The 16,167-nt window shown below is 46.5% G+C and overlaps 1 protein-coding gene across 1 annotated transcript in view; it reads right to left on the minus strand.

Moving 5' to 3' along the window:
• The window catches only part of csmd2 (CUB and Sushi multiple domains 2), a 755,566-nt gene that overhangs the window by 678,956 nt on the left and 60,443 nt on the right, over positions 1-16,167 (minus strand). Inside the window, exon 2 of the mRNA XM_060942244.1 lies at positions 1,161-1,377. Coding sequence (XP_060798227.1) covers positions 1,161-1,377 — 217 coding nt within the window. The remainder of the gene's footprint in view (positions 1-1,160; positions 1,378-16,167) is intronic.

The following is a 16,167-nucleotide window of genomic DNA, read 5'->3' on the forward strand; positions in this document are numbered from 1 at the left end:
AAATGATTTCAGTCCACACTAAATTGCAGAGATGATATAAACATGCTTATATTGTAGCCTGGGCCCGCCCATCCTAAGCGTGACGCAACACGAGGGCCTGTTCCGAGCTTAGTCTGGCCAGGCAGGCTATCTACAGCATTTCCAAGCTCCCGAAAAATCGGGAACCAATCAACTTTGAGCATCTCCAACGGCCCTGGGTAGAGGCGTGTTCAAGGCAGTGACGTAGTAGAACTACGTCCGGAAGCCGATTGTTTACAGATCTATGCCGGAAGCGCTTCATTCACATCACGAACATGGAGCAGCAGCAAGCCTTTAACACAGCGGTAGATGCTGTATTGAAAGCATTCAACGGGAAGTTCTCATTGAAAACGGAGCAAAGAGCAGCCCTGGAGGTATTTATTGAAAGGAAGGACGTTTTCGCCTTGCTCCCGACCGGCTTCGGTAAGAGTTTAATCTACCAGTTAGCTCCGCTGGTAGCCAAATCAATGGGGCTCAGCGAGAATCCTATCGTCGCATCACATACGTCAGAGGAAAGAGTGATGTGATTGGTTTAAGCTTCGTCACAGCCTTTTCTGGCTTCAACCAGTAGCAAACTGAGGCATTTCAGGGAGGTGGGTCAACCACGGGCTCTGGGAAACGGTTTGGCTGAATAGCTTGGCCAGACCAAATGCTCAGAGAGCTTTGAAGTCGCGTCAGCCAGGCTACTTATATTGTGCCAGGAAGTTTACAACACTTCTGCTAAGTGGTTTGATCTTGCCAGCAAAGATGGTTATATCAGCTAAAAAAATAAAAAATAAAAAAATAAAGATTCCTTAATATTCCTTTATAGACTGTAATGGCAGTGAGCACTGAGAGGTTTCTCATACAGTAGTACTGTCTTGCACTGACAAGGACAGTGAGATGAATTAAATGATTTGGAATCATGTGACCATCAGGGGGCTACCATAGGATAAAAGACGTTTTCGAATATCAATGGTTTCTCCCATTCACATGAATGCACAAAAATCATGTTGTTTATGTTTTGGCGGCCTCAGAGCATGTATGCCTTTTGTTTTGCATATTATTGTTTTCTAGTAATATGAATATGAAATAATTGAGATAGACACCCTGATATGAGATCAACTTAATGATTTATAGTAATAAGAAATTGTGTTACTTACCGGGTTCGCAGATTTCCAGGACTTGGCTGCCCATCATAAACAGACAGTATGTCAAAGTCTTCTTCTAAAGCAAACCCCTGGAAAACAAGCTGTATCCGGTTGTGTTCTTGTGCCACAATCACCCATGTGCAATTGGCATAGTTTGGGTATCCGTACGGGTATCCAGGGCTTTCTATCGTCCCATTTGGACTATATAGTGTGTAACTGCAGTTTTGAGCTGAGAAAGAAAGACAGAAAAAGACAGAGATATATATAATCAAAAACAGAGGCTTCCAAATACTGAAATAAACTACCTTATTCCAAACAAAACAGGCATTTCTTAAGTCTTCCTCCAGAGATAACATACAGGAACATACAAATAGATGGCTGCTATTTAGACCACCAGACACATAGCCTGCATGCCTAATGGCATTATCTTCACTGCTTTCTTAAAATGTAATTACTGAGAACTAATTTTTGTGTGTGAAGTCATTAGACAGGATGAGCCCTCCACAATTAAGCGAGTCTGTGCGTGTGAAATGCCCATATTGTTGGCTGCCTGTGCTTCGCTGGTCAATAAGCTGTTTCCACAGTAACACATGGAGAAGGGGGAGGGGTGATGGTTATTAATGCCAGTAATTTTAATAACTTCCCATTGCCCACAGCTCTGACTCCCCTCCACGGCTGTAATTGCACTTCTCTTTGTGTACTTGTCAATGGCCACTCATAAGTTATCGTTCTGTGTGCGAAATTTTAATAACTGTGTGTTCCTCCATTCATCAAAAAAAAGCTTCCCTTAAATGATTTGTTCTGGTCAGATCTACACCCACACTTGTAATTAATTGCTATTTAATTCAATGATATGCTATAGTTTTCTACTTTTTAATATATTTTCTCTCTTATTCTCTTATGCATACGTGTCAATAAACTCTCATCTCATCTTATTATCTCTAGCCGCTTTAATCTGTTCTACAGGGTCGCAGGCAAGCTGGAGCCTATCCCAGCTGACTACGGGTGAAAGGCGGGGTACACCCTGGACAAGTCACCAGGTCATCACAGGGCTGACACATAGACACAGACAACCATTCACACTCACATTCACACCTACGGTCAATTTAGAGTCACCAGTTAACCTAACCTGCATGTCTTTGGACTGTGGGGGAAACCGGAGCACCCGGAGGAAACCCACGCGGACACGGGGAGAACATGCAAACTCCGCACAGAAAGGCCCTCACCGGCCACGGGGCTCAAACCCGGACCTTCTTGCTGTGAGGCGACAGCGCTAACCACTACACCACCATGCTGCCCTTAATAAAATCTTTATTTATTTATTTAGTAATGAAAAGAGGAATTGACACCAGAAGAAAAATGCTCTCTGAGTTCTGATATCTCAGTGTAGGTTAAAAGCTCCAATATATACATTGTATATTATTATTATTATTATAATACAAATAAACATTGAAATAAACATCAAATGGTTGTGTAGTACATTCCGCTGCTTAAATATCCATCCATTCATTATCTATACCAATTATCCGTCAGGCTTGTGGATGATCTGGAGCCAATCCCAGCTGACTTCGTCTGAGAGGTGAGGTACACCCTGGGCAGGTTGCCAATCTATTGCAGGGCTAACACAAAGATGACAACCATTCACACTCACATTCACACCTATGGGCAATTGTAGAGTAGCCAAGTTGTCCTAATCCACATATCTTTGGACTGTAGGACGAAACTAGAGCACACGGAGGAAACCCACGCAGGCACGGAGAACATGCAAACTCTATACAGAGAGGTCCTAGTCAGCCACAAAGTTTGAATTCAGAACCTTCTTGCTGTGAGGAGACAGCACTACCCACTGCACAACCCCAGTGCTTAAATAGTTATAGGAAAATAAACAACAACAGGGCTATATGATGTGGTTTCTGTTACTACCCTGAAGTTGACTATTTTCCCATAACAGCACATCCTGCAGTGCCTTATTATTTGTATACCACAGGAAAGTGCCAATTTCTAATTTATAAATGAAAGACATTTTGCAGGCGGCACGGTGGTGTAGTGGTTAGCGCTGTCGCCTCACAGCAAGAAGGTCCGGGTTCAAGCCCCGTGGCCGGCGAGGGCCTTTCTGTGTGGAGTTTGCATGTTCTCCCCGTGTCCGCGTGGGTTTCCTCCGGGTGCTCCGGTTTCCCCCACAGTCCAAAGACATGCAGGTTAGGTTAACTGGTGACTCTAAATTGACCGTAGGTGTGAATGTGAGTGTGAATGGTTGTCTGTGTCTATGTGTCAGCCCTGTGATGACCTGGCGACTTGTCCAGGGTGTACCACGTCTTTCGCCCGTAGTCAGCTGGGATAGGCTCCAGCTTGCCTGCGACCCTGTAGAACAGGATAAAGCGGCTAGAGATAATGAGATGAGAAAGACATTTTGCCTATTTTCCCATTTATAGTTAATGTGGTCGAATGTCTGTGAGACAAGTTATGTACATTACATCAGCTATAAACACGACCACCAGCCTCTCTTTTTCATCTTTCTTAAAGGGTATTAGACAAAAAAATAGATTGTCAACAAAGAAACAGGAAAGCTCAAAGTGCTTTGGTCTGAACATACTCCATCCATCCATTATCTGTAGCCATTTATCCTGTCCTACAGGGTCGCAGGCAAGCTGGAGCCTATCCCAGCTGACTATAGGTGAGAGGCGGGGTACACCCTGGACTAGTCGCCAGGTTATCGCAGGGCTGACACAGAGACAAGCAACCATTCACACTCACATTCACGGTCAATTTAGAGCCACCAATTAGCCTAACCTGCATGTCTTTGGACTGTGGGGGAAACCGGAACACCTGGAGGAAACCCACGCAGACATGGGGAGAACATGCAAACTCCACACAGAAAGGCCCTCGCCAACTGCTGGGCTCGAACCCAGGACCTTCTTGCTGTGAGACGACAGTGCTAATCACTACACCACTGTGCCGCCCTGAACATACTCAAGAACAAAAAAATTGCTGACACTGGAGACAATCAATATTAAAATAGCATTTCCTCACAAACCCTCAGCATATCAATAATTAGACTGGTTCACAATCAGGGTACACTTTTCGGGTCCACAATAGTCCAAAAATCAAACTTCAGATTTTTGTGTTTCTCTGCTGCCAAAAATTACTTTTTGAGATGGAAATTAACTGCACAGAATTTCAGAGTTACAGGTCATATACTGGACATGTTATTTGTGGTGAGAACAGGCATACAGTGTATTTCTAAAATTGACCCACAAATAGTCCACAAGAGTCAGGTGAAAAATAAAAAAACTTTTGAAATGGATCTGATTTTAACTACAAAATTTCAAGTACTGTGCAGCAGTGTTTGTACATGTTGGTAACTGTAATAACACCGGAAGTGGTGACGATCCTTGTGGTTTTCTGGAGAGGACAGTTTTTGACAGACTCACATTTTAACCACATGTGAAGCTCTGCTGCAAATGTGTCTTACATCTTTTTTTTTTTTTTTACACTGTGCAATAACAGAGTATTCTGCTTCAAAACAGACAAATATTTTCTTAAAAAATAATGTACAACCTCATCATATGGTGAGTGTTTTCCGGAGAGAACATTGATGGACAAATGATCCTGTTGGAGGCCCTTAGGCCAAGTTTACATTAGACCGTATCTGTCTCGTTTTCTTCGCGGATGCACTGTCCGTTTACATTAAAACACCTGGAAACGCCGGGAAACGGGAATCCGCCAGGGTCCACGTATTCAATCCAGATCGTGTCTGATCCGGTGCTGTGTAAACATTGAAAATACGCGGATACGCTGTGCTGAGCTCTAGCTGGCGTCGTCATTAGACAACGTCACTGTGACATCCACCTTCCTGATTCGCTGGCGTTGGTCATGTGACGCGACTGCTGAAAAACGGCGTGGACTTCCGCCTTGTATCACCTTTCATTAAAGAGTATAAAAGTATGAAAATACTGCAAATACTGATGCAAATACTGCCCATTGTGTAGTTATGATGGTCTTTAGGCTTGCCATCCTTCCACTTGCAAGTGGTAAGTGACTTGCGCACAGCGGCTCAGTCCCGAATCACTGCTCTTGCACTACACTCGCGCGCTCTGTGAGCTGCGCAGGGCCGGAGTGCACACCCTCCAGAGGGCACTCGCTGTTCAGGGCGGAGTGATTTGGAGCGCAGCCGCTGAGGAGGAAGCGATGAGCCGCACTGACACATTTCAACTTACGTGCCGAATTAGTCATGGGATTAGCATATCCGTGTATTGGCGTTGCTGTGTGCACGCGAATCGTGTATTGGCGTTGCTGTGTGCACGCTAATTGTTTTTAAAAACGTTAATCTGATGATCCGCTGATACGGTCTAATGTAAACCCCACCTTAGTTTGCAAAAAACCTTCCACTTAAATATCTTTATATTGTGAATGAAAGTATATATCCCAAAGTAAAACCTAGTTAGTGCTAAAAATGCAATTCTGAATTTAACCAGTAAAATCTAAGTGTAATAATTAAAGCAGAATTAAACTAAATGACTACAAGGTCAAAACTTAGCTGCATTTGACTCTTACAGACATATTTACAAGAACTTATAAGAGACATTGCTGCTGTAGGTAGGGCTGGTGTGTCCCTGTAAAATAGGGTATAAGAAACTCCAGCATATACAGTATATACTGGACCTAGTTGCAGGAATTAGTGTTATTCAAAAAGACAACCATAATTGTGAAACAGCCCGATTATAATTTTTTTTCTTTGCTAAATAACAATGATTTTTTAAAAAATCCTTTTATTATTAGCCTTAGGTTATGTAAGCATATGCTATACAAGTACTTGGATAGACTGCTACTACAGAAAAGATTAGAAGAGTGCAGTAATATAAACCTGTGATTTGCTTCACAGTCATAATTATTGTCAGAGCAATGCTGTTACAGAAAAGTAATCAGCTGACCTACTGACCAATCAGACTCAAGAATCCAATGTTGCTGTGGAATAATACTTGCTAAAAGACAACAGACTGCATAATTTATATGCAACGCTAGTGGCGTAGGAGAAAATGGCTGACAATAATATATCAACACATCAAAGTCAGCAAACCCTCAAAGCAAAGATGCTATGCAATTGTGTATTTTTTTCCAAAGAAAATGAATTAAATATGTTTTGAAATAATATACCCATCTCATCTCATGATCTCTAGCCGCTTTATCCTGTTCTACAGGGTCGCAGGCAAGCTGGAGCCTATCCCAGCTGACTGTGGGCGAAAGGCGGGGTACACCCTGGACAAGTCGCCAGGTCATCACAGGGTTGAAATAATATACATTTAATTTAATTATTGTCTCATCTCATCTCATTATCTGTAGCCGCTTTATCCTTCTACAGGGTCGCAGGCAAGCTGGAGCCTATCCCAGCTGACTACGGGCGAAAGGCGGGGTACACCCTGGACAAGTCGCCAGGTCATCACAGGGTTGAAATAATATACATTTAATTTAATTATTGTGATAAACTGAATTAAGAAGCTTTGCCAAACAACATGGTCATTTAGCTCACATGTACTCTGAATACATGAATAACTTGAACAATGGAACCATGAAGAAGCCCTTCAAATCTGGGATTAATGATAATACTTCAGTCCTTAAAGCTGCCTAATCTAACATAGCTTTTTTTTAAATGAGGTTTTAAATGCATGACATTATGTGGAGTGAATAATAAAATAACAGATCCAGAATGTTAAACCCCTTTCATAATATAATGAAACCTTTTGGTTCGCCTTAAAATGGATTCAATCTGAATTTCAATACAGGTTGATTAGTGGGAATTAGAAATACATAATTTGAGGACAAGCCAGGAAAAAAGGAGGAGAGAGGGTCAAAGGATTTTGAAGCACAATTGCTGTTCGTGAAAAAGGAATCTCTGGATGTATAGCTTGCTTAAACAAATGTTGCATGAATATTTAACATATTCAAACAACTTGCCATACAAATTAGGGTAATTACGGTAGGTTTGTGCATGTTTTAAAGACAATGGCATGATGGGAGAAACGTGCAGATCGGTCTCCTGCCAGTTATACATTTATATCCTGCAAATTACACAACTCGCATCCTAGCAGAAGTGGGATTCTGACACCTAAAGCATCCAGCGTTAATCCTCAGCAATCTGGTAATCAAGTGACACAAAAAAAATGTGACCAAATGGAAAACCTGGAGCATTTTTCAATCTGAGAAACTTCTCACAAAACAATTTGAGTAAATAGAAAGGCACTTGAATGGTCTTAGATTTAGATAATCCTCTTTTTGCTGCCAGCAAAATACCTTTCACTTTAAGAAACTATTAAAGAACAGATCATGAGTTACAGAATGACACTTGCAAATATTTCAAAAGTCATGGTGGCCATGATAAGACAAACAAATTTACAACCCCAAATCAGAAAAAGTTGGGATGGTATGTTGAAATTGAAATTAAAACTGAAAACAATGATTTGTAAATAATCTTTGACTTCTGTTGCACTCAAAACAATATAACAGCTCATTATTTGATGTTTTACCTCATTATTTCCCCCCAAATAAACACATTTCAATTTTGATTCTTGCAACATATTTTAAAAAAAAGTTGGAATGGTAAAGCTCTTTATAACGCTGCCATATCTTCTCACAACACTTACAAGATGCCTAGGGAATGAAGACACCAAGTGATGAAGCATTGCAGGTGTTATTTTGTCCCATTCTTCCTGCAAACAGGTCTTAAGGTATCCAACAGTATGGGGTTGTCATTGTCATATTTTTCATTTCAAAATTCACCACATATTCTCTATTGGGGCCAGACACCCTTTTCTTCCTCAGCCATGCCTTTGTAATGTGTGCAGAATGGGGTTTTGCATTGTCTTGTTGAAATATCCCTGGAAAAGATGTCGTCTTGAAGGCAGCATATGTTGCTTCAAAATCTCAATGTACTTTTCTGCATTAAAGGGATAGTTCGGGATTTTTGACATGAATCTATATGGTATCCCCGTCAGCAGTGTCGTGCATCCACACTGACTTACCCCCGACAGTGTTCTGTGAGCCTAGATATTGTACAGTGTTGGTCAGTGCACAAGTAGTTCTGGCAGGTTTCCTGGGGTCTGCAAAGTAACACGTTTTTCTTCTCAAAACAGCTCGTGTTCGAATGAGTGATTTATTAGCATAACAAAACCCTTGTAGTCCAAAAAGTCACACCTTGTAATTGCTTGGGGCTACTTTCTCTCAATAGCGATCAGTGCGCGCTGTCACTGTTAACAGTTGTGTGCGAGCTAGCCAACAACTTTCATTAGTTGTTCGACAGTGTTTAGCAGCAGCAAATTGCTTTCCTCCTCAGTATACAAGTGCGCTTCCATGGCAGGGAAAAAGAAACTACCACTGCTGCCTATGTAGTGCCCTATTTATACAAATAGGAGTCATTCAGGATTCAGCCATGTTTTTGCTCCGTGTCATGGCTGAATTGTAACAATTGAAACAACTCTGCATTGTAGTGCTTGACAAAGGTTTGCTAAAGTAATCCCGAGCCCATGTGGTTATATCGGCTACAGATGAATGACAGTTCTTGATGCAGTGCTGTTTGAGGGATCAGAGAGTACGAGTGTTCAGCTTAGGCTTGTGTCCTTGCCCTTTACACACTGAAATTCCTCTAGATTCATTGAGTTGTTTAATGATATTATGCACCATAGAGGGTGAAATATTCAAATCCCTTCCTATCTTTCTTTGAGGTGTATTGTCTTTAAACATTTCAAGAATTTTCTCATGCACCTGTTGACAGACTTGAGATCATCAACCCATGTGTGTTCCTCAAAGACTAGGCCTTTCCAGGATACTGGTTTTGGACCAAATCATGATTACAATCACTTGTTGATAGCCCCTGTTTCAAATCACATAATTATTTGATTGTTTTACCTCATTCATAGCTCTTAACATCCATCATCCCAACTTTTTTGGAATGTGTTGCACGCCTGAAATGCAGGAATGGATTTATGTTCACAGACAAAATGAAGTTGACCAGACAAAACATGAAATATCTTGGGTTCATACTCTCTGCAATGAAATACAAGTCAAAGTAAATATAGAAATCTTTACTTAGCAGAAATTAATTATCTTTACTTAGTTGAGCGGTTCTTGACATAATATGGATTACTACAGTTGTGGAATAGAGCTGTTCACTGTATGTTTATTTACTATTTACTGTTTGATGGCCAAATGTTGAAGTAAATTTAGAAACCACTACCTTTATTTATTTATTTTCCATACATCTCATCATCTCTAGCCGCTTTGTCCTTCTACAGGGTCGCAGGCAAGCTGGAGCCTATCCCAGCTGACTACAGGCGAAAGGCAGGGTACACCCTGGACAAGTCGCCAGGTCATCACAGGGCTGACACACAGACACAGACAACCATTCACACTCACATTCACACCTACGGTCAATTTAGAGTCACCAGTTAACCTAACCTGCATGTCTTTGGACTGTGGGGGAAACCGGAGCACCCGGAGGAAACCCACGGGGAGAACATGCAAACTCCGCACAGAAAGGCCCTCGCCGGCCACGGGGCTCGAACCCGGACCTTCTTGCTGTGAGGCGACAGCGCTAACCACTACACCACCGTGCCGCCCATTTTCCATACAGTCCCAACATTTTTTTTTTTTAATTTGGGGTTGAACTTTTTCTCAAGCATGCTAAAAACTAAAATGCTATTCAGTCAGGAGGACTAGTATTTGTTCCAAGGAAAACAGGACTTTTAGCAGAATTTACAAAAGTGATATCTGAGCCAGTTTCTCTCATGTCAGTCCTACAGGCACAGAATGCAGCTGATCTCTGACCAGAGCAAAAGGGGGAATCTTATCCAGGGCCAGAAAATGTGTGTTGGCTTCAAACAATCCATCATGTCTTCACCTGATCCTGTGGGACAGCCTATCTAGAGTAAAGTGAGCATGGACCAGCACCAAAAGAGCATTTGACCTCTGCAAGCGCACTTCTTTATGAGTGTATGGAGCTTTGTGGTGGCTATTTTCTCCCTACACCAACAGAGACTACAGCTTAGCTATAGAGCATAAAAATAAGGTCACCTCAGAAGACAGAGTCAGGGGCTCATTTACAGTGATGAGCTTGCATTAACTGTACTGAAAGACGGCACGTGCACCAAAATTCCTTTTTTGATGTTGGAATTCATCCATCCATCCATTATCTATACTGCTTAACTGTCAGGGTCATGGAGGAAGCTGGAGCCAATCCCAGCTGACTTCATGCAAGAGGCGGGGTACATCCTGGGCAGGTCGCCAATATATCGCAATGCTATGTTGGAATTCAAGAGCATATATTTTAGAATGTATTTATATTTTGGAGAGTTTATCTTTGGGAAGAGTTTTAGAAATGATAACTACCTATATTAGAATGAACATACTAATAGAAACCATCAATTTGAAATACAGCTGATACTGCTGTCAGAAATTTAATCAACACTTTCAGACTGACTGGATTTGAGAATTCAAACAGCACTGTGGTATATTATGCAAATAATGAAGCAGCCTTGGGCCCAAAGGATTGCTGGTTCGATTCCTGGAACTGGCAGGAAGAATGTGATTGGAGTTGAATGAATGATCAGCACTTTTCCTTCCCTCTGTATCATGGCTGAAGTGCCCTTGAGCAAGGCACCTAATCCCCAACTGTTCCGTGGGTGCTGTAGCACAGCTGCCCACTGCTCTGGGTATGTGTGTGTGTTCATTGCTCACTTGTGTGTACATGTGTGTGTTCACTGTTTCAGATGGGTTAAATGCAGAGGAGGAATTTCACTGTGCTTGAGTGTACATGTGACAAAAATAAAGACTTCTTCCATATAATGCATGGCAGATAATTCTATGGTAGCTCAATCAGTGTCTTCCAATATAAGCAATTCTCACATGGTTTTATAATTCTACTGTGAGATCAATGTTTGGCTGATGAGAGAGGATTGCACATCTGCAACTTTTGTTCAGAAACTTCTTCACAAGTGCAAAGCTACATGAATAAAATGAAGAAATAACAGAATTATGCTGTGGCAGCGGGGGCGTGGTCGAGCGCCAGTCTGTGACAGGAGGGCGGAGTCAGGGAAGGTAAGTGGCAGAATCACTACACCTGACGGCAATTAACCTGTGTTTGTGTGTGTCTTCCCAGTGACCGCGCCCTATTTAAGGAGGGAGAGTGAGAGCGGAGGGGAGCTTCCCCGGACGAGAACACTACAGTGTGTGTCTCTATCGTTTAAAGTTGTCAGACTGAAAAGTGTGGCAATAAAGCTCATATTTAACCCTGATCTCTGTCCTGACGTCCTCTGTGCTCCACCCCCACGTACGGAACGTTTACAGTGGTGCCGAAACCCGGGACCGTGGAGTACCAACCAAGCAGCCCCATGGAATCCTCCCCGTTCGCCGACCTGGTCCACGCCCTCGCCACGGCCCAGAAAAGCCAGCACCAGGCGCTCGTCACACTCCGGAAGGAACAAGAGCGGCGCTTCGAAGCCCTGGTGCTGGCCCAGCAGGAAGACCACGAGGCGTTCCGGCACCTCCTCGCGTCGGCGGGGTCCACCAGCGCTCCGGCCGCAGGTCCGTCTCCCCTCACCGTCACCAAAATGGGCCCGCAGGACGACCCCGAGGCATTCATCACGCTGTTTGAACAGGTCACAGAAGCCTCGGGGTGGCCGATGGAGCAGCGCGTGGCGCGCCTCCTCCCCCTCCTAACGGGAGAGGCACAGCTGGCCACGCTACAGCTCCCCGCCGACCACCGGCTGGCCTACGCAGACCTCCGCCGGGCCGTCCTCCAGCACGTGGGCGCACACCAGAGCAACAGCGCCAGCGCTTCCGCGCTCTGCGATTGGAGGAAGTCGGCTGGCCGTTCGTGTTCGGCCAGCAGCTCCGGGACGCCTGCTGGCGGTGGTTGAGGGCCAACGACCGCGACGCCGAGGGGATCATCGACCAGGTGGTGCTGGAACAATTCATCGCCCGCTTACCAGCAGGAACCGCGGAGTGGGTCCAGTGCCACCGCCCGGCGTCACTGGATCAGGCAGTGGAGCTGGCGGAGGATCATCTGGCGGCTGTTCCGGCGGCAGGACAGCAGATGACGTCAACCCTTCTCTCTTCTTCTCTCTCTCTTCCCCTCCTTCTGTGTCCCGTCCTCGCCCCATTCCCCCACTGCGGAGACGGGGGCCGGCTCCATCCCAGCCGGCCCGCCGCACCCGCGGTGCCCTCCCGTTTCTCCCTTCTGTGTCTGTCTCTCCCCCCCCCCCTCAGGTGAGTGAGCCCCAGAACACCGGTGCAGAGGGAAAGCCCGGGCCGGTTTGCTGGCGCTGCGGGGAGCCGGGCCACCTTCAACAACAGTGCACGGCAATGGAAGTGGGCGCGGTGGTCCGGATCCCCAACACGCCAGAGGCCGCCTTCGATTGGGCCGGAGCGTATCGCATACCGGTGAGTATCCAAGGGGCTACATATCAGGCGTTGGTGGATTCTGGTTGTAATCAGACCTCAATCCGCCAAAGCCTGGTGCAAAACGAGGCACTGGGGGGAGCACAGGGGGTGAAGGTGTTGTGTGTGCACAGGGATATTCACAGCTACCCTTTGGTGTCGGTCCACATTTTTTTCAGAGTGGAAAAATTTATAGTGAAGGCGGCGATTGATCCTTGCCTTACCCACTCTTTAATTTTGGGGACTGATTGGCCGGGATTCCGGGGTTTAATGACACGCCTAGTAAAGAGTGGGTCCTGCCGTTTGACAGGGGGAGGTCCTGGTGTTGGTTTGGCGGGAGCAGCTGTCGCAGGGCCGTCTACGTCATCTCCGCGTCAGAGTGAGGAGCCGCCGGCTCCTCCTCTCTCTATTGGGGAATCCCTCGCGGATTTCCCATTAGAACAATCGCGAGACGAGACTCTGTGACATACGTTTGACCAAGTGAGAGTAATCGATGGTCAAATGCTCCAGCCGAACGCCACCCCGTCCTTCCCCTACTTCGCGATTATGAAGGATAGATTATACCGAGTGACGCAGGACACTCAAACTAAAGAGCGAGTCACGCAGCTGTTGATTCCAAAGAGCCGCCGGGAATTGGTATTCCAGGCGGCTCACTTTAATCCCATGGCTGGACACTTAGGGCAGGATAAGACACTAGCCCGAATAATGGCCCGATTCTATTGGCCGGGGATTCGCGGCGATGTTCGTAGGTGGTGTACGGCATGCCGCGAATGCCAGTTAGTAAATCCAGCGGCCATTCCAAAAGCGCCTTTGCGCCCTCTTCCTTTGATCGAGACCCCGTTTGAGAGAGTTGGGATGGATCTCGTCGGGCCATTAGATCGGTCGGCACGAGGGTACCGCTTTATATTAGTTCTGGTGGACTATGCAACGCGATACCCGGAAGCAGTGCCTCTGCACAATATCTCAGCACGCAGTATTGCAGAGGCACTCTTCCGCGTCATCTCCCGAGTCGGAATCCCGAAAGAGATTCTGACTGATCAGGGCACTACATTTATGTCACGAACACTACCCGAACTGTATGGGTTATTGGGGATTAAGCCAATCCGCACCAGTGTGTATCACCCACAAACGGACGGTTTAGTAGAACGGTTCAACCGCACCCTCAAAAATATCATTAAAAAATTTGTAAGTGAGGACGCACGTAATTGGGATAAGTGGCTCGAGCCCATGTTGTTCTCAGTGCGAGAGGTTCCCCAAGCCTCCACGGGGTTCTCCCCATTTGAATTATTATATGGGCGTAAGCCGCGCAGCATCCTAGACGTGCTGCGGGAAAATTGGGAGGAGGGACCTTCACAAAGCAAGAATGAAATCCAATACGTTATGGACCTGCGCGCAAAACTCCACACGCTCACCCACCTAACCCAGGAGAATTTGCGGCAGGCCCAGGAACGGCAAGCCCACCTGTACAACAAGGGTACGCGCCTTAGGGAGTTCACACCAGGAGATAAAGTACTCGTATTGTTGCCCACGTCAAGCTCCAAATTGATCGCCAAGTGGCAAGGGCCCTTTGAGGTCACACGGCGGGTCGGGGACGTCAACTATGAGGTTAGGCGAACGGACAGGGGTGGGGCACTACAAATTTACCACCTCAACCTGCTTCAACTCTGGACTGAGGAGGTCCCCGTGGCGTTGGTGTAGGTGGTTCTGGAGAAGGCGGAGCTGGGACCGGAGGTTCAAAAGAGGGCATTGGCATCATGCACCTCTCTGGTCCCCTGTGGAGACCACCTCTCCCCGACCCAACTCACGGAGGTCGCCCAGTTGCAAGCCGAGTTTTCGGACGTGTTCTCGGCCCTGCCCGGTCGCACCAACCTCATAGAGCACCACATAGAGACGCCCCCGGGGGTGGTAGTGCGTAGCCGCCCTTACAGGCTACCCAAACACCCAAAAAAAGGTGGTTCGGGAAGAACTTCAGACCATGCTCGAAATGGGCATTGTCGAGGAGTCCCACAGTGACTGGAGCAGCCCGGTGGTCTTGGTACCCAAGGCCGACGGGTCGGTCCGGTTCTGTGTGGACTATAGAAAAGTCAACGCGGTGTCTAAATTCGATGTGTACCCGATGCCTCGTATTGATGAGTTGCTCGATCGACTTGGCACTGCTCGCTTTTATTCGACGCTGGATTTGACGAAGGGATATTGGCAGATGCCCTTGACTCCACTATCCCGAGAGAAAACGGCCTTTTCCACACCGTTTGGTTTACACCAATTCATCACCTTTCTGTTTGGGCTGTTTGGGGCGCCCACTACATTTCAGCGGTTGATGGACAGAGTCTTCCGCCTGCACGCCACTTACGCGGCCGCATATCTGGATGATATTATCATCTATAGTAATGACTGGCAGAGGCACCTCGAACATCTGAGGGCCGTCCTTAGGTCGCTGAGATGGGCGGGGCTCACAGCCAACCCAAAGAAGTGTGCGATTGGGCAGGTGGAAGTACGGTATCTGGGCTTCCACTTGGGCAACGGGCAGGTGCGTCCCCAAATTAATAAGACCGCAGCAATTGCGGCCTGCCCGAGGCCCAAGACCAAAAAGGGGGTGAGACAGTTCCTGGGGCTGGCTGGCTATTACTGTAGGTTTATACCTAATTATTTGGACGTCACCAGCTCGCTGACTGACCTCACTAAAAAGGGGGCACCAGATCCGGTCCAGTGGACGGAGCAATGCCAGCGGGCTTTTTCTGAAGTGAAGGCTGCACTGTGTGGGGGGCCATTTTTACACTCCCCTGACTTTTCTCTCCCCTTTGTGTTGCAGACCGACGCGTCGGACAGGGGGCTGGGGGCTGTTTTGTCCCAGGAGGTGGAGGGGGAGGACCGCCTCATCCTGTACATTAGCAGGAAGCTGTCAGTGTGTGAGGGGCGCTACAGCACGATTGAAAAAGTGTCTGGCGATCAAGTGGGCGGTCCTCGCTCTCCGTTACTACCTGCTGGGGCGCCCTTTCACCCTCTGTTCGGACCACGCGCCCCTCCAGTGGCTCCACCGCGTGAAAGATGCCAACGTGCGGATCACCTGTTGGTATCTGGCACTCCAACCCTTCAATTTCAAGGTGGTCCACAGGCCAGGGGCGCAGATGGTCGTGGCGGACTTCCTCTCCCGTCAAGGGGGGGGGAGTCGGCTGCAGGCCGGACGGCCGCCTGGCTTGAGTCAGGCGGTGGGGGTATGTGGCAGCAGGGGCGTGGTCAAGCGCCGGTCTGTGACAGGAGGGCGGAGTCAGGGAAGGTAAGTGGCAGAATCACTACACCTGACGGCAATTAACCTGTGTTTGTGTGTCTTCCCAGTGACCGCGCCCTATTTAAGGAGGGAGAGTGAGAGCGGAGGGGAGCTTCCCCGGACGAGAACACTACAGTGTGTGTCTCTATCGTTTAAAGTTGTCAGACTGAAAAGTGTGGCAATAAAGCTCATATTTAACCCTGATCTCTGTCCTGCTGTCCTCTGTGCTCCACCCCCACGTACGGAACGTTTACATATGCGTTCTGCTGCTCACAAGAGCAGGCATTCACAAAACCTTTATATTTTTGTCTTTTTTTATCAAATGTT

This window comes from Neoarius graeffei, chromosome 16 (assembly GCF_027579695.1).
Source record: "Neoarius graeffei isolate fNeoGra1 chromosome 16, fNeoGra1.pri, whole genome shotgun sequence".
In the NCBI taxonomy this organism is placed as follows: domain Eukaryota; kingdom Metazoa; phylum Chordata; class Actinopteri; order Siluriformes; family Ariidae; genus Neoarius; species Neoarius graeffei.